This window comes from Hipposideros armiger, unplaced genomic scaffold, assembly GCF_001890085.2.
Source record: "Hipposideros armiger isolate ML-2016 unplaced genomic scaffold, ASM189008v1 scaffold_57, whole genome shotgun sequence".
Taxonomy (NCBI): Eukaryota; Metazoa; Chordata; class Mammalia; order Chiroptera; family Hipposideridae; genus Hipposideros; species Hipposideros armiger.
In genome coordinates this window covers 2,406,226-2,433,190 of record NW_017731407.1, presented here as the reverse complement: position 1 = coordinate 2,433,190, position 26,965 = coordinate 2,406,226, and the positions used below count along the sequence as shown (strand labels likewise).

General features: G+C 35.1%; 1 protein-coding gene across 21 annotated transcripts in view; it reads right to left on the bottom strand.

Moving 5' to 3' along the window:
• Positions 1-26,965, bottom strand: part of MEF2C (myocyte enhancer factor 2C) — a 185,430-nt gene that overhangs the window by 93,027 nt on the left and 65,438 nt on the right. For 15 of the 21 annotated variants that reach the window (XM_019641133.1, XM_019641123.1, XM_019641129.1 and 12 more), the window contains one exon: positions 7,651-7,843. In XM_019641133.1, the coding sequence (XP_019496678.1) occupies positions 7,651-7,704 (54 nt within the window). In that variant the 5' untranslated portion in view covers positions 7,705-7,843. Of the gene's footprint in view, positions 1-7,650; positions 7,844-9,657; positions 9,870-26,965 lie in introns of those variants that run through there. The other 6 variants (XM_019641124.1, XM_019641122.1, XM_019641116.1 and 3 more) reach the window with 3 other exon arrangements.

The following is a 26,965-nucleotide window of genomic DNA, read 5'->3' as shown; positions in this document are numbered from 1 at the left end:
AACTTGTGATAAGTTGATAGTTCTAATATATTTGTCTACAGGAGAGGAAAAGGAAGAAGGACAATCTATAATTATTAAACTTATCAGGATTTAGGAGATTTTATTGTGGCCCATTTTTAAGCCTAAGGATGTTTTGGATTTTAAAGAGAGAAGAATGTAACACAATTATGTTTTAAGTTTTTTATATGTGCTGTTCAGGTCTGCCTGGTTTATTAAAGGACTGTTTTACATTCTAAATCCAATCTGTACATGTAGTCATAAATTAAATACCTCTCTTTCTCTATATCTCATATACATAAAATATATAATTTAAATCGCAGAAGAATCAAATAAACCAGACTAATATTTTGGGGGCAAAAACATGTTTACTCATTTAACAAAGCCAAAATGTACCTAAGGTAAAGGTCAAAGACTACTTCATTCCCTGCTGAGCAAATGCTCAGGAAGCACATTTGTCTACATTTCCTGTCATAACAGGAAGAGTATAACTTCTTCCTTCCCACAATGGCTTCAGGTTTACCTCCTCACTCCAATATTTTCTCCCTCAGGGCCTTCCAAATCAATCCTTGCAAGACAGAAGGCAGGAGGCTGTCTCCCTTGTAGTTTCCAAACAGTTACATTTGTTGAAATGTTATTTAAATGTTAGTGATTTCTTAAGCTAAACTGTTCCAACTTAAAATTAAAAGTCAAATTTCCAAACATTTAGAGTAGCTCTCTTATTCCTACTAGTGGTCCAACATATTTCAAAGAAATGCAAATACATATTCCATATTGGGGAATTTCATTTAGATCAATTTAATTAGGTATTTTTAAAAAAACCAAAGCCATTATTCTGGGGTGCAGGGTGTTCCAAACTGCTTTCAATAAAGCGTATGTTGGGATGTAAACTTCCAAAATACTTTCACCATGAATATTTTTTTAAGGGTTCCTTTTAAAAGAATAAATTACAATGTTAAAGTAAGTCTAGACTGCAAAGGACATGGCTTTTGAAACAATCAGCAACATGTTCTTTAATCTTCAGTTTAGAAGAAACCTTTTGGTATATACGGTCTATTTATAATGTTAATATTTTTAGTGTTGGTTTCTCCTTAATACAATGTCACACAGAGTTTGGCATTTGCAAATCAAAAGGTGACTTTAGTAAAAAAGGTATGTGCATGCATTCACAGAAGTGGAAGGTGCCAAAGTAGATTCAACACTGTACACAAAATGACTGAGATACAATAAACACAAGCATTGAAACTTTTCTAAATTACCGTTTTAAACATAAATTATATGAGATACACAAATTTCACTGAAACAACACAAAGTCTTGAAGCCCTCAAGTTCAAGGGGAGCTTATTTCTTAAATCTAGTGAAAGAAATCTAAAGGAGACGGCTATCCTTTTTCCTTGTGAAAATTTTGGCCTCCCTTGGATTTTCTACAAAGCAAAGCTGAATGAATTTGACAGCATTTGGGACCAATACCTTTCTGGCAGTAAAGGTACAGATGTAGCAGACATAAATATAAACTGTCCAACACCCACAGGATGTATAAGTGTGTGGTGCACTTCACTATGATTCAGCTATACAGTGGGGAGATCATTTCTGAATTGTTTTCAAATTGCTAGGAACAGAAAAGAAATGAATGGCGTGATGGCACAGCTGTTACATAGACATCTGAGCACTCTGGCTACTGCTTTCTTTGATTCGGAAATTCACAAAAGTACACTTTCTTATTTTTCCTTTCTGGTATTCTTTTTCAGTCTCTTCAATCACCAGTAATTCCAACTCTCTGAACAAAAACTATCCCCTTTTGGTGATTTTAAGATTGATGAATTGTGTTGTTTTGAACACCTAAAACTAATAATTTAAAAAAAGATTAATGAAAGAATGGTTTAACTTATATGCATGGGGAACCTTTAAGTAGGCAACTACAGGATGTATCAATATACCCAATAATTCAATTCTGAGATGTACTACTATGTCCTATGATACATGCTAATTTTATTTATATGAGTTCAATAAAAATTTTAATACAAGTTGAGGAGAGGCAGTCAGCTGCTGAATGATACTGAGGGGAAAAAAGTCATAAAAATCTTCACTGGATTTAAAGAAAGAAAAATCAACACTTTTGCACTGACTGAACTTGATTTGAAACAAAGTTCCAGATATTCATTGACTGAAATGGATAACTCTTCTATCGTATTTGAAGTATAACTTCCTCTCAAATAATATGGACTTGCTTGATATGCATACAAGCAACTGACAAGTCTGGAAATTCTGTTTGTGGAGATGACAAAAGAAAACTGTGACAGCATTACTCTGTTCTTTAACTCATGGTTCAGAATTCATCACAAAGTTATTTTCTTGAAGCAATTACTTATATTTCTAAGTTACTCAGTTCCTAACATTTAAAAAGTGAATTTATCTCAATTTCAAGAGATTTTATATTAGGTTAATAAGTTGTAACTCTCAAGTTTAGAACTGTAATTCACCTTTTTATTTACTGATATTCTGATATTACCTTAAGGAACGTTAAAAATTCCATTGAAATTTTAGCTAAAATTCTAAGAACCTAAAATAGTGAAAAACAGGAAAATGGGAGGAGTAAAATTTGTTTCTTTTCAAAAAGAGAGTCATTTGAGGAAATCAATACATCTCAAGAGAAAACGTTTAAAAATTTAACAGCTATGAACTCTGAATTCTTTTTAGTCATAAGGGGATTCTGCTGTTCTATTAACAGAAGAATGTTGCTAATTGTCTTTAATTTGTGCTCCAGTTATTGCCCTGATAATTACATGAAATTTTGTTTGCTGGCAAAAAACTATTAGTGTGCCAGATCTGATGGAAGGAAAGAACTTAAGTCATTTAGAAATCTTTTTCCCTTAACGTTACTGTAGTAGGACCTAACTGTATTATTTGGGAAATATTTTCCCCTTACAGTTATTAAAATATTTAAATGTCTTTTTATAACAAGTCACACAAATAAATTTGGGTTTACTTCTCCTTTCAATGTGGGAAAACTGAAAAATTTAAATACATCCAAGTAAATAGGTTTAGGTTAATTTTTATATATCTTTCTTCTTGATACAACAGATAGAAGAGATTTCTAGGTATACTGTTTATAAAAAAGAGTCATACAAGGACAAAACTCATTTAAAAATCTGGCTGATACAGGAACATAGCAAAAACTGGTACCATATAAAGGAGGGTAGGATTATTGCCTAATTGATGAAGGTACCTAGTGGGTAAAAGCAAAAATGCAGAGAGATTGAAATTGTAGTGTTAGAATAAGCTGGAAGTTATCAGTAATAATAATAATAATAATAATAATAATAATAATAAAGGTGATCATAGTTCAAAATAATTTGGTCAGTAACATACATTTGCAAATAAGTCCATAAGCATGGAATTTAGGAAACTGCTTCTCTACATCCCTGCCACAAGCCCTGTTCTGCAAATATTCTGTATGATTTTTCTCTCCACCAGCCATCCTCTGCCATCAGCTGGCTCTTGCTCTGAAATGACTCTCACCCAGTTAGCTTCCAAAGGCTGCTTTGTGCTCCTGCTCTCCTCTTCCACTTTCCTTCTGTCTCCTTGATACCTTTTTAAGATAAAGCCCTCTTGAAATGAAGGTTCAGGTACCATTCTTGAGTGTGCTACACAGCACAAGAGTTGGTTTGATGGAACTCAACATTAACTGTAATAGCTAATGGTTCAAAGAACATGAGTCTTAATAGGAATAGCTTAATAGGTAAATTTACTGAGCACTTATTATATGTCAGGGGCTTTATGTTTATCCCCTAATTTAATGATCTCAATGACTTAATGAGGTGGGTACTATTTTTTAATCCTCACTCTCCTGATGGGGGCACTGATGAAGTTCCGAGAGGTTAAGTCACTTGCTGGAGGGCCATACAGCTAGTAGGTGGCAGAGCTGGGACCAGACCAAAGGTTTGTGTGTCTCTAAAACCATGCTCCTCACCATTATATTATACTGAGTGCCATGTGATGTAATTGGGAAAAGCAATGACATAAAATTATGCTCTTAGCCATTATATTATACAGGGCGGAGCATCATTTAATTGAGAAAATCATGTTTGTTTTGTTTTTTAATCTGAAAGATTTGGGCTCAAATCTTGGCCACCTCCTAGTATTAACTAATTCCAAAGCGTTGCATGATCTGGGCCCTGCCTAGCAACTAATCTTTTCTCTCATCTCTCTAAAGTTACACACACCAGGCTCAAGTTCCACTGGCTTTCCTTCAGCTTCATAGCAAGCTCTTTCCTTTCTTTAGGAGCTTTGCAGATACTGTTCCCTCTGGAATGCTGTCACCTGACTAACTGACTCATCTTTTAGCTTTCCTCATTCAGCATTTCCTCAGAGAGGTGTTTCTCTGACCTCCCTTCTAAATAAAGCACCTCATGTTATTCTTTCATAGCACTTTGATAACTTTGTTCATAGCACACATGAACAAAAGTTTTGTTATATATTTTTGTGTTTCAGGTCTGATTCATTCCACTAGGCCAGGGTCCATCAACTATGGGCCACAGGCCAAATCCAGCCTGCCCCCTCCTCCATCTCCTTTTTGTCAGTCAAGTTTTATTCAATACAGATACATTCATTCATTTACACATGGTCCATGGCTGCTTTCATGACTAGGGTGGAGCCGAGTAGTTGAGACAGAGATGGTATAGCTCACAAAGCCAAAAACGTCTGCTATCTGGCCATTTGTGGAGAAAGTTTGCTAACTTCTGCAGCAGTTGATAAAGCTGGATGAGATTCTTCTTGTTTATCACTAAATATTTAATGTTAGGCACACTGCCATCTAATATTTGTTGATGTAATAAATAAATGAATTATTCAGCTGTAAATGGGATTAATAAGGATTAAATGGAATAACATATATGTAGTTCTTGGTATGTGTGGCTACTTTCGTTATTGGAAAATTTCTGTACGACAAATTGAGAACTCAGGATATTATTTATTTTTATACACTAGCTTAAGAAATCCCTCTTGTTTAGGTTAGAAATTGAGAAATAAGTAGTTTTCATAAAATTAGGAACTCTGGAAAATATAAAAAAATTTTAAAAGCTGTTAATTTTTTCCCTCCCCTACACGATTTTATGTATACAATTGGAGTTTTTGAATTGTAGCTGTTCCCTACTTCCATTATGAAAGATAAAATAAGGGCAAAATTCAATTTAAACAGTTAGCTACTCTGTTTTCCAACAGTTTTATTTCTTCGTGATCTACAACTTATCACATCAGCTCTGCAATATTTCATTTCACACTTTAAGTTAGTATTTCTTATTCTGTAAAAACACACCCTGTTCTCTGTATTGCCAAATAAACACCTGCAATGGCAGAGCAGGCTTTTACTACTTTTCAGAAAAGATGACTGTGGACCATTGTGTGAGGTTCCATTAAGGCGTCTACCGTGGGGGGAGCTTCACAAAGGGCAAAGCAGTCAGCATTTTTCTTTGAAACATGTGAACACAGAGTTGAAAGGAAGCCCAGGTTAGGGGTGCCTCCTCCGCATTTCGTATGACATGCTATTGCCGAATGGCTGGTGTTCATTGCAAGAAGTGACCTACCTCATTTAAGCTCTCTCCCAAACAGCTCTTACTCTTGGAGTAGGTGAGCGGGGTGCATGACAAACATTTAGACGTAAGTTGGCTGTTGAAGACTGTCAATGGCATTCTAAAATAATCACTGAACTATGTATTAAAACATGGCAGTTTTCACCTTTGTGGGTGCGCCTTTTAAGAGTGCTGAATTAAAGAGCCTACTGTATCTGAAGACTGGAAAAAAGACTAAACAGATCCTGAATTCTATAGAATAAAATCAAGGAATTCATCTTCAGGATTAAAAACAAAAGATAAACTAAGCTGAATTAAAAAATTTTTTTCTTCTTCTAAAATGATTATGCCTTCTAACATGGGAGAGAGTAATAGCAATTGCAGACATTAACACGTAACTATATTTAAATTAAGAAAAGATGTTCAATTATTAGCTCAATAGTGTGGTGTTAAAATTCTTGTATCCCTTATGTTCTTTTATAAAGCATAATGAAAGCTCATGAATTCCACCTGCAAAAATGTCCTTATCTCTTTGGAAGCAAAAAGAAGATACAATGAATTTCACGAACCTAAAAATTACCTGATATAATAATGAAGTATAGGTGCTAATACATATAATTTTTTACTGTGCCCAAAATACATTCTAGTCCAAATAATGAGTCTATAAACAGTCAATAGCACATGATATTCAATATTTGAGTTTTAATTTCAATTACAATTCTATAAACCAATTGAAAATTACTATGGTTTTCTATTGACAGAATTATTGCTTTCTGGCTTGACATATAGCAATAAACAATGTGTAGGAAAACACTGAAAGAATCCATGATAAATCTTAGCATTATGCACCCCTTAGTTCATTTTCAGCCAAAAATGCTTCAAGTCATATGTACTTTAAATATAACAATTTAAGGGATTATAAACTTGAAAATCTAAAAAAGCTTCTTTACCTTTTAATGGCTTACTGGCTTTGACCGCATAAACAATAACTTCTATACACTGTAATTTACACATGCAGCAACGTAAAATGTTAAACCATGAATCAGCTCTAATCTCACTTGCAGGTCAAGAAAGATGGAAAGGGACAATAGAGGAGATAGCATCCTAATTTTGGAGAAATATTACATTTTGCTGGGGCATCTCCACAGCTGTTCTCGTAGTTTTTCCTAGCGGAAATGGGCAATTGGCAAAAGACTCCTTTCTCTCATGTGAAGGAATGCCTGTTTTACAGGTTCCATTACCCTTTTGCAATGGTTGGGATCTGGCAGGAACCATTATTTGATATTTAACATTAGAATGCATACAAACCACTCAGCTCTCCTTACATCGCCTAGCTAAATCCACTCTCGCCAAGGGTGAAGAAAAAAAGTCAATTCACAGATAATTCATGATATACAAGTCTCTCTGCTGAAGAGAGCATTTGGGCGTATACATCCTTAGAATAGATTAATGGTACATATAGATATCATCACAGGAGTTCCAGAAAAAAATTATAACATCATCACCTCTATGTTTATAAAATTTGGGGTCTAAAGAAAATGGCATGAACTAATACATCTTGCCTATATGTTTTCAGTTACTAATATTTTATGTGGGTGTTTTCTTTGTTGTTTGTCAGGACATGTTAAATATTTTGGATGTATTTCAAAGTCTGTGAATAGAATGAAAGCCATTTTTATTCAGGACATTTAGCCTATATTATAAACCTTTTAAATGGATGACTACAAAAGGCTTCGTGCCCATGAGGGTAAGAACATCTTTGTGGGCAATGTAGCAATGTTATGCTTATTAACTCTTAATTATTAAGCTATTTATGTTACCCAAATACAGTTCCCACTTAAAATTCAGGTTGAAGTAAAAAGAGTATAATCATGAATGTACAAACTGTGTTTTAAAAGATGAGGTAATTTTTTTCTTTCCATATAAGAGACTATTAGCATTTAAACTGGCCATATTTAATTTACTAACAATTCTCTTAATGGTTGTTTGTAAGTACAAAATGCTTATAACACCCTTAACATATCTGGGGAAAATGTAATAAAACAGTCCATGTAAATAATGACAGAAAAAAGTTTACCCCACTCACCTGTCTGTTACGTTCATCCATAATCCTCGTAATCTGAATCTTTTTTCTCCCCATAGTCCCCGTTTTTCTTCTCTCTCTCGTCCCTGAAATTATGTATTTTTTCCTTCCTTTTCTTTCTCTTTCCTGCTTCCTCCCAAATCTCCTTCTTCAGCACTTGCACTGCTCAGTTCCCAAATTTCTGCATTCGTTCCTGCTGAACAAAAAGAAGAAAAATTCAATACCACTTTAACAGCAAGCCAGTGCCATAAGAACTATCATATTCTAATTTTTTAAAAATAAAATTATATGGCAGTAAGCCACTCAAATGAATAAGAATGAAACTGTGTACTTATTAAAAGTATAGGGCATAGCACATGCAGGAGCACATCAAGTGGGAACGGTTTGTTTTTATAATTAAAATAATCTCTTAAGTAATTTAACAAGTCACTTAAATGATGAAAATTAAGCTTTAAAGCCCAACACTCGAAATGTATCTTTTGCAGAGTTTCTGAACATTTTTTTAATGAAATTAAGTGACTATTTTCACCCTTCTGTTATGAAAAATTACCTAAATCAGAGAGTTAATGAACCTTTATGTACCTGTGTATGCTAAGTAGGGCAGCTAATTCATTGCTGAAGGGAAAACAATCTCCTGTTTTGACAGCAGAGGTGATAATGTCCCTCGTTATGCAAATAGGATGGACTATTATGAAAGTGCTATTTGATATATGTAAATGTCAACTAATTTAAATCTAAATCCTTTAATCTTATTTTTAAAAAGTCGCTGCTTTGCGAACACTGTAAAGAGAATATGGGATATTTAATCTTACATAACAAGGAGCTCTCAGCAGTGAGAGAGCTCCTTTCCCTTTTGAAAGCCCTTAAGCTATAGCTTGAATACAAGAATCGAAAAAGATAATCATTCATAGAAAAGAAAGAAATGGTGCAAAAATTAGAGTGTTATTCCATTTATAATTATACTTTTTATAATAAGCCATCCATCCTCTACATTTAAGTAGTTTAAAAAGACATCGTATCTCTTTGGGGACTAAGATACAAAACAACAGAAGCTTGTTATTATATACTGAACATCATTAGGTCATGAATTAAAATTAAAGACATGATCATCAATAATATAAGATAAACCCTGGGAAGCCAGAGTATTAAAAGTACATATTTTACTTTGTTTTAAATTACATCTGAAAATATCTGAATGCAATTAAAGGGAATTGCCGTGAAATGTGGAAATGAACACGAAAGCATTCCACAATGGCTTCTTCATTTGCAAGCAACAGCTTCAATTATTCTATCCCGGCTCATGTCAAAGAATGCAACTGCTTTACACATTGCTCAGAGTTTCCCTGTTTATTTTAGTTGGTGTCTGACAACCAACCTGATAAATTCCCACATGTATTATGTAACGCTAAGCCAGTGTCCTGGCTCTTAAATAGATTATTTGGCTCCAATTCAAAGTTATTGGAACAGGAAAGCTGTTATACTCTTGATCTGATCATCAGCTCTCTTTTGATTTCTTTAATTTAATTTCTAAACTCTTTATCACCTTGAGTAATTTTTTTTTAAATTTAAGTTTTCTGTGATTATCTAATTGCAGAAGCTATTATGATATAATTAGTTCTGGTGGATTAAGCGCTGCATAAGTACTAAGACCATCTATTCTCTTTTGCCCAATGCCTTTCTATTCAAGTACAGCTCACTCCTGCCTCTGAGAATATAGTATATTGAGTAACATCATGACCACACAGTGCTCATCAAAAACTATTACTCTGGCGGTAATTTTAAATGTTGCAAGTAGTTCAAAAGTTTTAAAGTGTTAATATAAATAACACACATTTGACAAATACACATAAAAAATGGCTATCCCAAGGTACATTAAAAACACATTAAAATATGAGAAATCCACAAAGCACAACTGCATCATATATTCACTGTTGCCACTGTCCATCTATTTTTAGAAACGGTCTTAAATATCACTCAACTGGGCAACTTTCCTGTGTTTCCTAGTCTTACCTTAGAAGCAAGCAGCACGTTAGAATGGTATTTCCCATGCATGTGCAAGACCCCAAGGACGCGAGCAGGCTTCCTCTATCACAGAAAAGCCAACCCATGAATCCACAGCAAATGCAAATGGGACAATTTCCTTTCTTTCCTTGAGCTGAGGCCGGTGGCACTATCGGCTTACAGGACTATGCCTGCCTAAGCGCTTATTCACTTTAAGGTGGAAGGTCAGGGTGAACAGATTAGTGTGTGGTGACAAGGCGGGCAAGAGGAGAACTACAGATCCTGCTTTCAAAATACAAATAACCAAACAAGTAGAGAAACAACTCTGGAGAAAAGCCTCCTCAGAAAGACAGAGTTCCTCCCTATCACCACCCCATATTTCACAACTTTGAAATGGGAGACACTTTTCAAAAAGAGCAGAGCAAGGATTTTTTTTTTTTTTGTAATTCTCAAAACATGATGGGAAGTACTTTGCCAGAAAAAATTTATACCTATGTCAAATAGTTGATAAAAACGTCATTGAATAGATTTTCCTTTTTGAAAAATGCAAGGTAATATAGAGAAGCAAGTTTAAATTTCAATAAAATTAAGTTTCTTGTTTTCTGTAAAAACAAATATTTCCTGAAGTGTTGCCTTTTTAACCTTTCTACAATGCAAACTTTGACATTATTAAGTATATATGCAGATTAATAATATGTGCTATGATGTGACTGTTTTCATGAAATAAAATGTGTCGTAAAACATGTGACTTAGAACATTTGATTATGGGTCACCACATTTCAAGGCTGTCAGTAAAAATTCAAAGAGTTAGGAAGGTCAACAATAGCTCAGGAGTTGTTTTCTTAGCATAACACTATTTCTCTAACCTGATTTTTATGCAAAAGTTATATTGTAAGGAAGGTTGGTTTCAAGTATTAATTCGTAGGAAGCTTAGAGAGGCTGAAAAAAGAGATTATAGAACTTTAGTAACCTATAAAATTGTGTTGTATGCATACGAAGAATATAGTAGCTAAACGACACGTAGAATTTCAAGTTACCCTGAAAACTTTCATTATGTACAATCAACCATAAGCTTAAAATAATTCCAGCAGGCTTGCCGCTACTTCTTTCCACATGAAAGAAGCATTCTTGGAAAATGACAGAGTTCCATAGAAACAATCAGTAATTAAAAAAAAAAAAAACAGAAAGAAAAAGAAATGCTCTACCATAGTTACACTCTATAGAGTTACAGACTTCTACATTGCTTTTCTTGTTGCCAACTAAATATAAGCAAAATAAAATCAGGCTGCTTACTAAAAAGGGGAACTTCATTATGGTAGGGTTCTTCTGTTCACTTTGAGTTTGGCCTAAGCAGACAGATGAAGGCAAAGTGGTTTGAGACCCAAGTAGAGGAGAATTGTTTTTGAGGACGGATGCGAAAAGTCCTTCTCCCTCTGGCTCTCTCACTTATAAACAAGTTTCCTTGAGTGATGCACACCCCCCCTTCTTTCCCTCCCTCTTTCTTATACCCCTTATCCCTCCTTCCCTCCCTCCTGCATACAAATCCCTCCCTGTAACACAGAAGAGTCTTGACAGAATGGCAGGAAACACGCACAGACTGGTCAGGGAAGGATATGATGTCAGCAACCACGAACAATAAAAGGTGTAAAGGTGCTTCCTTCCCTAAACTGTTCCAGAAGTGCAAAATGGGAACCAAAACTCTTCACTTCCTTCTCCGAGCAGAACTGTCTGAGTGTGCTGTGCTACACACCCCACAAAGAGAGGCCTTTGAGAGGTTCAGATAAGGGGCAATGACAGAAATCCACACACGGGGACAACATTTTTCATTTCTATTTTTAAAACACCTGAGCAAAATCCATTTCAGCTCTAGGTTTGTATTTCTACATGGCTGCTTTAAGAAATACAAATTAAAAAACAAACAAGTTCACTTGGGTGAAGTAGGAGATATATCACAATTACCATTTATCATGACTCACAAAAAATCATCTGACACAGTTAATGTGGCCATATAATGTTAATTTTCCCTTCCAGGCAAATGAATAATGCTGCATAGGCAAAGAGCCAAACGGATACATTATATTTTTGGTAAAAAAACAGAATCACAAAAGCTGTCCAAAAAAAAAAAATCAATGTTGGTAAAATACAGTGATTACTTCTTTGTCCCATACTTAAAAAAAGAGATATACTGGGTGGCGGGAACAGGTACTTAGGTTATGATTGAAGCTCTCAAAGTTCTTTAAAAAAATTCACATTAAGAACCAAAGTAACTACTATAAACTTTCAGGATATAGTGAAACTATTTACTTTAATCACATCACTGTTAGGTTCTTTCTAACATGAAAATGGCAGTCTACCATAAGGTTTCTGTAGGAAGAAAACCACGTATCAAGTGGATCTGAGTCATCTTCAGATTTCAATCATCTTCCCACAATACTTTGATTTAGAAATTAAACATAACCTTCAGTTATGTGTTTTGATCTTAGAATGAAACTGCCATGCCACATTAAAAGATGTGGGAAGAAATTAATTCTCTCCTGCTAAACTTATCTTTGCAAAGCATGTATTTTGCTATAATAAGCACGATGCAGTCACTTAAATAAAAACAGCCCATGAATAATGTTAAAACATTAAAATATGTGATATCAAATTGCAAAGAAAGAATTCTGGTTTTCTTTTACTCATATTGGCAAATAACTTTTTCATTGACTCACATTTTCACTAACACTAGCATCTTCATATAATGTTTTGTAAAAACTCAAGGCTGAAAACCAAGCACAGTGTATCACAAAAGAAATTACACTGTTAAGTAAACACAAGCTGGATACCTAGTAAGGGACAAAAATGATCATAAGCCCAGTTGCTGCAAGCCTAGTATTACTAATTCAAACAATTGAATGATTCATTTAAATCATTTACTTTAAGTGGAAAATGCCACTCATTATGATGCTTCTAGATATACTTAACTTTCCATTTTACATGTTTGAAAGACATATGAGATGTCTAATTACATTTTGGTTAAAAGGAACAAGTAGAACTTTTACTTTTTTTCCCTTAAGAAGTATTCCGAAATTTTAAAAATATAATAATAATTATTATTCCTATTGTTCCTCGACTACATGATGTCATATGAGTTAGGGGATATTTCCTTGGTCCTGAAAGTCTCTCCTTCTCTCTCTACACTTACCATGTATCATATAAAATGTTACATTACCCTAGCTGGGAATGCAACCTGAGTTCATTCTAAAGACACATAGCCAAGACTCATCCTCTGAAGCGTAATAAAAGAGCAGCCCTTCTTTCCTGCTGGATACATTCCATCATGCAAAAGTTATTTTCTTTATTCCAATTTAGTGCCAATAGAATGAACTGTGAGTCATCTTGAAAATTTCAGTAACATAATATCACACATACAAATAATAAATAACGTTGACTGTCTTGCCTGCCACACGCCTTCCTCTCACAGGGCCTTTGCAATGCAATTCCCTTGGCCTGGGAACGCTCCTCTTCCCCTCTGCCTGTGTAACTTCTTCCCTTCCTGTCTCACCTCCTCAGGAAGCACTGTATGCTCTCCTGATCACATCAAATTCCCCTAAAAGGACTCATAGCACCATGTCCTCCTTTGTAGCGCTTGTCACAACTGAAATTGCATGTCTGCCTGTCTTCCTCAACATCCGTGGGTCACGTCTGCTTTATCTTACTTTTGTATTCTTAGTATCTACCCCAGTGCCAGGCATACAGTAGGGGTATACTATTAGTAGCATCCTATTTGTTGACTAATGACTTTATTAAAATTTTCATCTCTCAGGTATTTTCTTCAGTCTCTATTTTTAATGGTTACTCCTAGGAACATTTTCCTATTTTTGTTTATACAGAAGCAGGCTGATAACTGATAACCTGACACTTAATCCTTTGTCATATTTAGATAGCATCTCACATATGGAATAAGAATAATGTATACTGAGAAGTGGAAGCTGAATGGATTTTGAAGACAGGAAGCTCAGGGTCTGAACTCTAGCTTGGTATTTAGAAGCGGAGTGACTACAGAGTGATGATTTAATCCCTTGGAATCACTGTTGCCTTGCCCTACAGAAAGGTGGGAACATACTTCTTTGCTTGCAGGATGGCTATGATTATTAGATGTGGCACTATAGGTGAAGTGCCGGGTACATAGCAGGACTGGGAACTCTGCCTACGACTTGTAAGATTGCTTCAGTTCTGAAACATCCATTCAGTCCTCTCATACAGTAAGGCTACCAAGTAAGTTGCAGTCCTTGTATCAACCAGGAAGACCTCACTTTGCAAAGCTAATCATGAGCAATGTCTAGCAGGTAATGCTTCGTTTATCCCTTAACAATAATCCTTCTATGAAGAAAAATTTTACAGTGCTATAAAAATTAAGAAGTTTCTCTTAAGTATCAGTCATGGAAGAGCTTCAGGCTGCAAAAGTAGAAATAACTAGGGAAATATATCAATTTTCCCAATGACCACGGCTGCTGAAAACTCTACATTAATGTTTCTAGTCCTACTTTAATATCTTTCCCCAAGGACAAAAGGAGATGAAATGTATGTCAGAAATATAATAAGGCTAAAAAGGAACTCGTTTTGAAAACCCCTGCAATTAATTTAATAAGTGGGCCTAACCTGCCATTAGCACTGACATAAATCATTTTATTTACACAGGTCTAGAATTTAGGAGACACATACCTTTAAACAACCTTATTGTATTGTAAACAATTTAATAAAGAGGAGGGAAGCACAGCTCCCCTGTCACGGTTATCCACGGTGTATTTTGTCTTGGCCATTTTTTTTTTCACACTGCAGCTTAAACAGCATTCTCTATTCCTCATGCCAAAATAAACTTCAAATGGTCTAAATATGTCAAGAGCCTCCTGCTATTCAACCACACCAGTTTTTAGTCTTTCCACATCCTATTATGTTATTAATTCAGGGTTTTGTCATATCTTTTCCTAATTTTTCACAACAGTTCAGCCACCACATTTTCTTTCTTTAGTGATGTGGCAGGGCTTACCACAAAGGTAAATCCTGCACTGTCTTCATCACAAAGCAAGAGCTACTATTTAGCATCCCAGATTGTATTCTGTTCCCCAGCTGTAGTCTCTCAATAAGCACATGCAGCTGGATTTTTTTGTTGCTGTTATTGAACAAAGCAAGTTAAGCATCATACAACACCAATATCAGTGGAACAAAATTGTCAGCCTTCAAAGCAAGCGAGGCTGGAAGTGGGAGATATTGCTATTATACATTTTCATACTATGACGAAAATCTGAATTCCCAGGCATCTCCTGATCCTGTCAGAAAAAATCTCATGTTCACTATTTTCTTAATCTTTAATATATTTCATTATTAAAACGGAAATACTCTACAATGTTTTTTCTCAAAAGCCTGTATGTTTTGGACACAATTTTCAGCCTTACTGATACATTTGTGTATGTATGTATGTATGTGTGTGTGTGTGTGTGTGTGTGTGTGTGTGTAGAGAGAGAGAGAATACTTTCCTGCAAAATTGCAGCAAATGGAAAAAACACATTTTAGTATTTCATAATATGTAGATAAAACAGTAAGAATACATTTTAAGTTACCTGAGTAGTCCTGAGTATTATCACCAGTAAATAATCATATTATTATTAGAATGTTGATATGAATGGTTAAAAGGACATTTTAAGTGAAGGCTTTGTTTTATTCTGTATTCAAATACTATGTTAAATGATTGAAAATTATGTACTTGAAAATAATTTGCCTCTGTTATTATTTACTTTCCCCATTTATTTAACATTTAAGGATGACCTTGAAATGGAAAGAAACAATATTGTCCTCCTGCAAATGTTTTTGTTATGCATTAAGGAGGACAGGCTTGATTAATCATCTGCTATTTACATTGAATGTCATTTATTTTTGTCTGTCATTAAACTGTAGAATTTAGAAAGTTTACATAAACCTTCCATATATATATATATATATACATATATATAATATTCAGAATGCCATAATAATCTTTCAAAATAGATATTTGATATTACTATTATATGTGGCTCAACATGAAACTCAGTGATTCATCAATTTTTCTATTGCTCTTCATCTCTTTTACAGCATCCTAATCAACCTAATTAAGGCTTTGTTCATCTGAAACCTCTGATGACAATTTGTTTAACTCTATCCCACTGTGGTCTTCTTATAAGGAGAATTAAATCTGATCTTCTGACAGCAATCATTAAATGATCCCAACTGGCCCCAATTAAGCCACATGGCTCACGGGCTTCCATACAGTCAAGTGCCAAGTTCTCTGTTTCATTTACACATCATTCTTTACCTTGGTTTATTTTCTTAAAGTCAATTAAGTATGTGTCTTATCAAGTGGAACTAAATTTTCTTGTGTACACTAGCTCAAGACAGTGTGTCAACTGACTTTGCAGTCACACTGAAGTATCGTGCAGGACTACTGAAGCCATTCTCCCTAGCTGGAGTGCTATTAAGGGAAAAAAACTTTCTATTTATTTACTTACTCTGAAATTGATCCCCATGTATTTTCTCAAAACAATGTACATGTTTAAACAGTTCTGGCTATCATAAATGGATAATAACTCTTCATTTGACTTATTTCCCATGATCTTTTAGTACAGCAGTATCGGCATTTAGTGGAATTGAATATTCCTTCTTTTTTTAACGTTTGAAATGATCTCTTTACAACCCTCTAAAAGAGCAGTACCAAAGTAAGACTTCTGAAGTTAACCTCTCTTACCTTTAATTTCTGCTCTAATTTTTTCACATATGCTCAATTGTAAGTTTTGTAATGATGTTCCCAGGCCTTCCTCTGAGCGCAGGTAGCCTCAGGATTTAGAGCTCATTGATTGTGTGCTACTCCAGGGAAATGGCTGATTAAAAACAGCCTCACGAAGGAGGCGTGGCTTCTAGTCACATCCGGCTCATCTTATTCCAAACTCTAATACCTGTATGGAAATTTGGCCCCCAGCTTTATTTTAGCTTTGGAGAGCTGCAGTGGAGACTGTCCTTTACATTAGACATCAAGGCAGAAACAGAGTTAAATTAATCCCAATATGACTGCTGTTTGACACAGTTTCTGCAGGCCTTAATCAATTACCCTGACTCCTTTCCTATGAATCTAAACAAAGACACTGTATTTTTATATGTATTCTAATTATAGCTATCACTGTCTGTTGACATCGGCAATCTCAGTTCTCAGAGCAGATGGATGAGAACATATCTGTTCCTCCCAATCATATATTAAAAACTGACATGAGGATAGAGAACTAGAATGGATGCTATGCATCTTATAGGTCATTAACCCTGATGGAACATGTAATTCTTTTTATTACTTGACCAACAGATGAAACTGCGAAGAGAAAAAGAAAATACAATGGAATTTTTAACATACTGATGTTTGGCAACACTTAGAAAAAATAGTATGTACTCTTCTTTATGAGAGTTAAATATATACTCGATCATCTCCATAAGTAAACTGTTCTCAAAAGAGGAAAACTCAAAATATTACAAAATGCTGATGATGTAGAAAATACTTACCAACCTCACAACTGAATGACTTTTAAAAAACGTATAATAAATGTACTAAAATTCTAGTAAAGCAAAATAGATGCCAGGGTGTTGTATTATGAAATATTTCTCACTGTATTATTGTCATCTCCAATAAGATTTGATGTTAATTTTAGAGCATGCTTCTGCTAAAAAGGGCAAACCCTGCAACAGATTTAGTACAAAGAAGCTGAAAATATCCTGTGGAAAAAAAAAATCTGTAGTGAAATCAGCCAGCCCAATTCCTGCCATTACTCAGCACTGCAGTGACGTGCGGATGTTTGTAGTGGTTTGAGGAGCCAGCAGGGGTGGAAACTCGACGTACTCGACTCCAACATGATTGCAATTGAACCTCATCAAAGTAAGAGCTCATAATTTGTCACAGAAAACAGCCAATTAACATATGTTAGAAAAAGGCTTCATAAAGATAATATATGATTAAAGACCCAGTGCAGCTGTTGAAAATCAAAACTATGCATTTAAAAAAGAAATCTCAGCCTGAGCTTCCGTATAGTTAAACTGATAATGGCTACTATGATTTTTTTTTTTAAGTAGAGAAATATAATTACAGTGCTTCTCATAAGTTTGGGGTTATGGCAAGGGAGAGCTGGGTACTGTGGCACTATTTACTATGCCTTACTTAGTTCTATAAATAGATGAAGCCCTTGCCAAAACTCTGTAGTTACTTTGTTATAGTGCTATTTTAAAACACAGACCTTCATTGTGAGCTAAATGGCCTTCAGGATGCACTTTGTAGTTATAGCATTCCTCTCGAAACTATATCCTCCCTTTATCTGCATAACTCCAGGACAAGAGGACTCTACATGACTTCCCGGGTCACAGTAAAACACGCTAGGGCTGTGTCACACACGGCTTTAGTACTTCAGAAGTTTTGTCAGGGCTGGTGGTCAGGAAGGGTAAAAGTAAATGTCAGAAATGAGATTAAGGTGCACGTATACAATATAGACCCTCTAACAGAATGCCACGCTGGCTACCTGCCCCAGTTTTGGAACAGATGAACTACATGGAACTATATGTATTTGGTGTATTCGCATCATAGATTTTAAACTAAACTTCAGCTTGGACCATGTGGGTAATGAAATCCTGGCTATGCTGACTTCATCGGAGACCATGAGCCAAAATCATGATGTTTAATATTACAGCTATCAATGAACAAGTTTGATCATTAGTCACAGAGACGTAAAAGTGTCAAGCATGATACTAGGTGCCAGGGACACCACTGTGAACAAAACAAAGAAGGTTCTGGTCTTCACAAAACACGTTTCAAAGGGCCAAAGCAGCAATAAACAAGCACACTGATACGATGATTTTAGATAGAGAAGTAGCGGCTATAAAGCAAACACCACAGTAGAGTAAGCTAGGGGCCTAACGAATAGGCAAGGACAGAGGTGGGTAGTGCCGTCAGGGGAAGGTGATTTGAGGAGATGACATTTGAGAAGGGATCTCAAACACAGATGGAGCCAGGCAGTGTTAGGAAGGAGGATGAACGCTCCTGCACTCCGCCTGTCACTGGTGGTATGAAAACGGCTAATTCAGTTTCCTAAACCTCAGTGTCCTCATCTACGGAATGGGAATAATAACACATATCTTCTAGGATAAGGTTGTGAAGTTCAAATAAAAAACAGACCCATGTTCATTTGTAAAAATTCAGTGGCATACAATTCAATTTCATAAATTTACTGTATAAACATGGGTTCTTCATTTCAGGATTATATAATTTTATAAAAATTATAAAATACTTTGAAGCACTAAGAATATACTATCATGAGAATATAATAAGGCATAAAGTTTCTAAATTGATATTAATTGAATCCAAAGGTGTGACTTTCCTGGAAATATGGATTCTTTCATTAAAATTATACCCACTGGTTGAAATAGTTCTTGGGGATATAAGTTCATTTTGCAATGCTAAACATGGATAGTACCAAGAATAACCTGACAAACACAATGCAAAATTCCGCAAATGTAAAATACAGAATATTTTTAAATCATACTTCTTTATCTTTTAGAAATAAACAATCTTACAATATTACTAATGTAACTGAGTCATTGGGTTAGGTTGATTTATTTCTTCTCTCATAGGGCCCAACTCCCAAGCAATCAGCACAATTTTGATTAAGATCTCAGCGATATTTGAAAATCCCAATGTCTCACTGTATGGGAAATATTCACATATCTTTGGACATACCCATCTAATGAGAGTAAGCTCTATAGCCTCAAGCCAAACAGATTAATTTCCAACGTAGAATGAATAAATTGAATCATCTAGTATTTTTTAAATTAAAGCATTTTTAAGAGGAAAACTACAAAATTTAAAGATTATGAATTTTAATAAATAGGAAATTAAAGTATAGGGCAACAGACACACTTTAATTTTAAAGGTTGTAAAACAGAAATGTCCCAGGAAAAACGGTAGTATTTTAAGTAAGGGGAGGACATAGTTTATCAGTTTTAAAAAAGTTGTACAATTTACAAAGCCTAAATTAATACTAATCTGTCTTCATTTATCACTGATCAAATGCCCTGAAAAAAATCATAAATTTGAAGTTACTTTTTTTAATCAAAACTGTCTTCTCTCCTTTCCTAAATGAATTATGGTGCAGATATTTCTTCTAATAAGAGCCAGCATAGTGTCTGAGTTTATTCTCAGTCCTAACCAATACTTCACACTGCATACTCGCTTCCCTCCCTCTCTCCCTATCTTGTACAGTGACCTTTGGAGGACATTTCCTTTCCCCTCCAAAAGCCAGTCATAACTGCACACAAAGCAGGCATGTAAATACAAGTTTCTTCTATTTGTAGTATTCCCCACTCCATTTTCTCATTTCATCACCTTTCTTTATCTCTTTTTCCACATGTTTAGAACTGAGGGGATATGGAAAGTAAAACTGTCAAAGAGCTAGGAATAGAGGTGTTTTCAGACGAACAGAATGTTTCCTCTGTTCAAACCAGGCAGGGCAAGTGTGCTAGCTGAGTTGGACCCTGGGCCCAAGGCCTGGGGGGAGACCCCTTATCTCAGAATGCCTCCACATTCTGGCCCAAGCTATTTTCAAGGATAGACCAAGTCATCCTTGGTAGCTAATACTACCATGGAAAGTATTACACTACTTCCCCTATAAAAAAGACCATGCCACTATGGACCGGAAGTTACTGAAATGGACAGATTTTTATCCAGATTCTCTAAAACCAAGGGTCTAAAAGAAAGCACCCATCAGTGTAAGCAAGCTCATGACTCGCTTTAGAAATACCAAAGTGGATTCTAAAGTCCACTGGTTCCTAAGGATGCTAACAAGTTATTCCTCAAAAAAAAAAAAAAAAGTCAGGAAATCAAAAAAACATTAGGAAAACAGGTTTCTCTGGCTGCAGGAATTTTCATATTCTTCAATATGCTGGATGCCAGGACCTGTAGTATTTCCAAATTTATCTGTAATATCCTTTGGGAAATGCTAGCTTGAAGGAAAGGAACAAGCTACTTCCCTCTGACTACTGAATACACCTCACTGCTGAAATGGCCCCAACTTTACCTCAGTGCCTTTTTCCTTTAGCTCAAAGAAAACATAACAGTATTGTTGAATAATTGATCAGACACAGGAAAAGTATTCTTTTAGCTTTATGAAGAAATACTAACGTGATATCAAGTGCAGAAAACTGCTGCTCTTTTGAAGTAAAAATATTAATAAAATATTTAGCATTTAGTGCAGTTTGTCTCCAAGGCCCAAGGCACCAAGAAGCAGTGAAGTGTAATGGAAAGAAAGCTCTGCTTGCAATCAGGCTCCTGGTGGGGTTCTGCCACACAAGAGCTGCTTGTCTTTGGGCCAGTCAACTCCTTTGAGTCTCATTTTCCTCAGGCATATGAAGAGACCTGGGTTCAATTTCTAAAGAGCTCTTTCAAGTCCTTAAATGGTATAAATTCAATAAAGGTGTAAGAGAAAATGAGGTCAGAATGCTTCTCCAAAAGGATATAGTCCTCGAGAAACAATAAGCTGACAAAGATGTTTAATAGGCTGGATAAATATCATTGTTTTTTTCCATAATTTTGCATTCACTCCAGCTTCAAGTAATATAAGCAGTTAAGAACAAGGTTACATTATGGACTTTGGACCATTAATCATATTTAGAATTTTAATAATAGCTACAAATTATATAATACTGTGTGGCACTAACAGCTTTACATATACTAACTCTAATCCACACAACAGCCTATGAGGAAGATGCTATTATCATTTCCATTTTGTAGAAAAGAAGGAGAACAGAGAAGTTAAGTTACTTGCCCAGGGTCACATAGCTCTATAATGTGAACCCCTGTAAGTGCAGTCCCAGACTCACTACTGCAACCACATACTCTGCTTCTTCTCCATGCTGCAAGGCCATATTCAAAAGAGGACTTTAAAGTTAAAATTCTATGCAGAACATGTGATGTTCAGAGGGATTTAATGGAACATAAGAAGTACTTTCAAAATCTGTGTTCTTTCAATCATCTGACCTTCTCTCGATGGCATACAAGTTTACTTCACCGTGCTAACAGGAGAATAGAACGAAACTTGAGTTAGATATTAGCCATTAGAATATCAGAATTTACTGGCTGAACAGCACCAGCAGTTGTCCCCACCCCCTCTTTCTGCAAATGAATGTGGTTGCTCACAAGGAAAAACAGGTGAATGAATATGAAATCAACACATATTCATCACAACTCCTAGGAAAAACCATCAGAACAGGTGTCTTCCTGAGGATGGGTCAGGAGAGGCAACTTCATTTCTGATGAAGATGAGAATCACACAGACTATTATTACAAGTATCTTGTCTTCAGGCTTGAGGCAGTCATCTCGCTCTCCTTCAAAACACCTTGGGTAGGTTTCTAACCCACACCTAATCAACTCTGGTGTTACTTGGGTATTATCTCTCCCACCCCTTTCCTGCTCCTCCTCTTGTTCTGGTTTCACTTCTATGTTCTTCCTTCATCTCCTTAAATTATGGTCTACTACAGTATTCTTCTCCATACTGTGGAGTTTCCACTTCAGAATTTTATACATTTACCTACCTCTTTAGAATTCTTTGTGTTTGAGACCTCTGGGTATAACTGTGCAATTCAAGCTCTTTAAATGTATTATTTTAGAAGTAATTTTATGGCTATCAGCTTTATAAGACACACACCTAATAAAATATACTAATTAATTGTATAAAAACAGTTGACATAATTGGCGATATAGTTATAATTGCTGAAGAAAAATCACACACTTTAGTGTTTTATAAGCGTTCACATCAGTTTTTTTTTTCTTTCACAATGTATCATGTAACTTTGCTCTAGCAGAGCCTACAGAGTGTGAGGAAGTTATAGCTTGTGTATTTCCAGCATATACCAGAGTTTTCTCCTGCCTTCATAGGCAGAACACTGTGGTACAGATATAGATAGGTACATAAGTATTCATTTATGTATTTATATATGTTATTGTACCAATTGATGAGTACAGTGGGTCAGAGCCATTCAAAAACTCCATAATCGACAATGATATATTACAGCCAAGCCTGACTTCAATTTAAGATGCTGGGCAGTTGACTGTGTAAAGTGAAAGCTCAAAATGCCTGCTTTTATAGCCCATGCTGTATAGAGGGCTTTTGGCAAACAGGAAATCTCTGAGATTTCTAATCCAGTAAGGAAAGATCTGTTGGCAAATACTGCCTTTCACAATGAAGAAACCTCTGGGAAAATTGTTATATCAGTGTCACTCATACCTGTTGGTGGATCCCATAATAAAAGTGTTCTGTGAAATATAGAGGGTGACATTACTTTAAGATGCTAGAAAAGTGGACATGACCATAACTAACTAGTTGACATACAAAGTCATTATTTGGTCATGTTCCCGAGGATTCGAAAATTCAAAATTATATAAAAGCGTTCATCTATTTTATGAACTAGGAAACAATGAATATAGCACAATCTCTATCCAGTTCTCTTCAAAAAAAATTAAAGATGAATATCTAATAAATGTCTCTCGAACCTTATTATGGGGAATTTCAGTATTGGCTTAGAAATATCACTTGTCTGCTTTAAGCTGGATCTTTAAGAGATTCATTTTTAAATTTATCTAAATTATGCCATGTTAGAAAAGAGCAAAAAAATATTTTTAGTTGATTGAAATATTGTGTTGTCGGAAAAGTCATGATGTATTTTTTCTGTTTTCGTTGCAAAAATGTGTCATGACTTTTCCGACAACCCAATACGTGTCTAAAGAGGGTGCCAAAAACATGTATATACATTTTAAGAAAGGAAAAAACTGTATTAAAACTGTAATCCTCAATATATACTGATAACAAAAGATGAATACAAGTCACATTTGACTTCTGCAATTACAAGAGGTGCTCAAAGTGGTTACCATCAGCATAATTTTAATACAGTTTTTTCCTTTCTTAAAATGTGTATAGACTTTTTTTGGCACCCTCTGTATATTTCCATCAAGGCAAGGTAAGAGCAGAAAGGCCGGATATTAGCACTGGCAGGAGCCATGCAAGGTCATATCAGTTCCCCTCCTTCAGATAATACCATCCCCAAATTATTTCACAGAGATTCCACCTCTCCTATTTTTAAGGCCTTCCGGAAAAGAAGCAACATAACCTTCCTCAGTAACCTATTTTAATATTTCACAACTCTCACTCTCAGGAAATTCTTACTTATAGCTAATCCCTCACAAAATACTTTATGTCCAGTCCTCTTGTTCTAGCCTTCCTACAGAGAATAACATTTGGTTATCGTGGCCTCATTTGATACACTTGAAGATTGTGTATTGAATTATACCTATTTTTATGATTCTTTCCTTGCTTTACTTTCTAGTTCCTACCCCTTCCCCCCATCTTCATGGCTCTTCATTTCAAGTCATACCTGCCATTAGCTCTGGAAGTCCCAAAATACACATAATACTCAAAAAAGGGCTCAATTAATACACTCCTATCAAACATATTTTAAATTATCCACACACTGCATAAATTTTAAAGTAAATGTTTACCTTTTCATTTGTTCCAATTTTCCATTTTTCCCTTGCCAGGTTTGTTTCTACTCAACTCTTTTATGCTTTGTATTTAAAGAATTTGCTTCTCCCTGACTTCATGGTTTCTGACCACTGCTCCAGTTGACTGAGGGTACTCTGAGTTCTGGTCCTATTTTTCTAGGGCCAAACTTCCCACACTCTCTTTACCCAGGAATTGCTGGCATTTTAAAATTTAATGAATAAATTATTTATGCAACTATTCCTTCAGCTAGCCTTCAAAACTGTGTGGTTTAGAGGATATTTTCCCAATTTATGGATGAGGACGTCATACAGAACACAAAATCAGAAGCCTTGGAAAGCTGAGATTCTACTTCTTTCTCCTTCACACTCTAGAGTAAAAAGGTTGACGTGTTCTCATAGGACCAGATTTTTATGATGCTGTATTGTTTCATATTCATACCCAGGGAGTTCCAGGATGTATAACAAATGTATAACATGTAACAAGTCATTGTGATTTTTCCTTGTCTATATTTAAGTCTGCACATCAGAGAGTTACTAACCATGCTTCTCTGGATCATCCTTCATTTTCTTTTAAAAATGTTGTCACTGATAAGTTACCTTCTAGTCTTTATTCAAAAATTCTTAAGACTAGTAGCCTGAGCTCTGCAATGGCATTATATTACAAGAATTCCTGCTACTAAAATTATCTTAGGCTTTAGCCAGACCGGTCCAGGGGTTCCATGAAATTTGCTTTGTTCCTTAGTATCATTTGATTCTGTAGGTCATCATATGTACCTATGTTACATTTCATGTATGTGGCCACCAGCATGAGTTCATTTCAGTGAAAAAAGGTAAAAAATAGAGCAAAGAAGCATTTTCATTCATTTCTTCGTTCAACAATGGCATTTTTTGTTTTAGTAATTACTGTGTTCTAGGCACTATTCTAAGGGATATACAAACCAATAAAACAGACAAAACTTCATGCCCTCTGGAAACTTGTAATATTCTAGGTATTATCTATATTTAGTTTCCCCATTGTATGAAAAATAGACTACACTTTATTTGTGGTTAAACTGAATAATGTGTAAATATCATATCTTAATTTTCCTTATCAAACTTTAAGCCTTCACTATTTCTTAGAACTTTCACTTCTATACTATTTTTAATATTTTCTTCTAATACTCTAAATTTCCATTCGTCATATAGGTCTTTCTTTAGCCCTCCAGGTACTCGCCTCCCTTTTTAATGTTTGTGATATAAGATGAAGTGGTCTTTGACTACCTGTGTAACCAATCCTTCATCCTCCATACTAAATTTCCTAAGAATACCTTTAAATATTTCCAAAACCTTTGAAATATGCTCCATTAAAATTCACCTTTTTCTACTGCTGAATTCTTCAGATCTTTAATTCCTGCCCATGGTTAGACCCTAAAATATTGTGAAGCTTTGGTTAATCACCAGGTTTGATAAAGAACTAAATTAATTAATGGATATCATCTTAGCTTTATTGAAATAGAAAAAAATTCTATTAAATCTAGAAAGCCAACTCACTTTCATGTTTCCTGACTAAATGTCTGGGTAATCTGTGACTATAATATTTAGATATTTCTATTATACTGGATGAGAGCAAATGATCAATGACTTTCTATTATATAATAAAAGATAACAGATTAGAAACAGAGTACAATTACATATATCAACCATATAGAAGAAAATAAAGTAAAAGATAGTGAGAAAAATCCTTTCCTGAGAATTTATGAATATAGGATCAGTCATTAAAATTACAGAAAATAAATAAGTCAGAGATATTGTGATGATTTCTCTGTCACAATTTTAGTTTTCCTTAAATATGTTGAAAAAAAAATCGCAGGAGAAATCAGTGAGATAAAGAACATGGCTGTGATGTATAGCTAGATCTATGCCAATATGCCTGCTTCCTAGGTAAATTTTTCATGTATCTATGAGAAACTAAATAATAGTTTTTAAGGAGATATTGTACATTAGTATCTCAATGGTTTTTCCAAGAAAAGCAACTGTCCTTTCCCAGAAGCCCTGAAATTAAGGATGGGCACCACCCTACAGTGATATGTCTAAACTTCAGAAGGCATATGATGATGTGATGATGCTTACCACAGCCATCTACCCACATAAACTTACTGACCCTCCTCCAATCCTGCCCTATAAGGAGGAGGAGATGGTGCAGAGAGCCATGTCACTGTCAACTGGCTGGGAGATACAACAGAGTTATTTTGGAAGATCCCAATATATGGGTTGGTGATGTCTTGTCTGTTTTTTTCTCTCATTACTTTGGGATGCAGGGCTTTGTAAAATGTCTCTATTGTTTTTGTATTTTGTTCAGTTTTTAGTTTTTTTAAAATCATGGCATGAAAAGTGTTTTTATTTGTTCCATTAGTCATTTGCTTTTCCTCAAAACTTTAACTGTCTGCTAAGCTTAAACACCCAAACAGATAGGCTCCATCACTTAAAATACCATGTCTGTGTATGTGTTATTTAAATTCTGTTACACAATCAAGTACTACTCTGACATAAGAAAAGAGGAAATAGTACTATTTATGACAAAATGGATGGATCTTGAGATTATCATGCTAAGCGAAATAAGTCACACAGAAAAAGTCAAGAACCACATAATTTCATTGATATATGGGATATAAAACTGAAAGCAACAAAAGAATAAGACAAACAAATGAAGAAACAAAAACTCATAGACACAGACAATAGTTTAGTGGTTA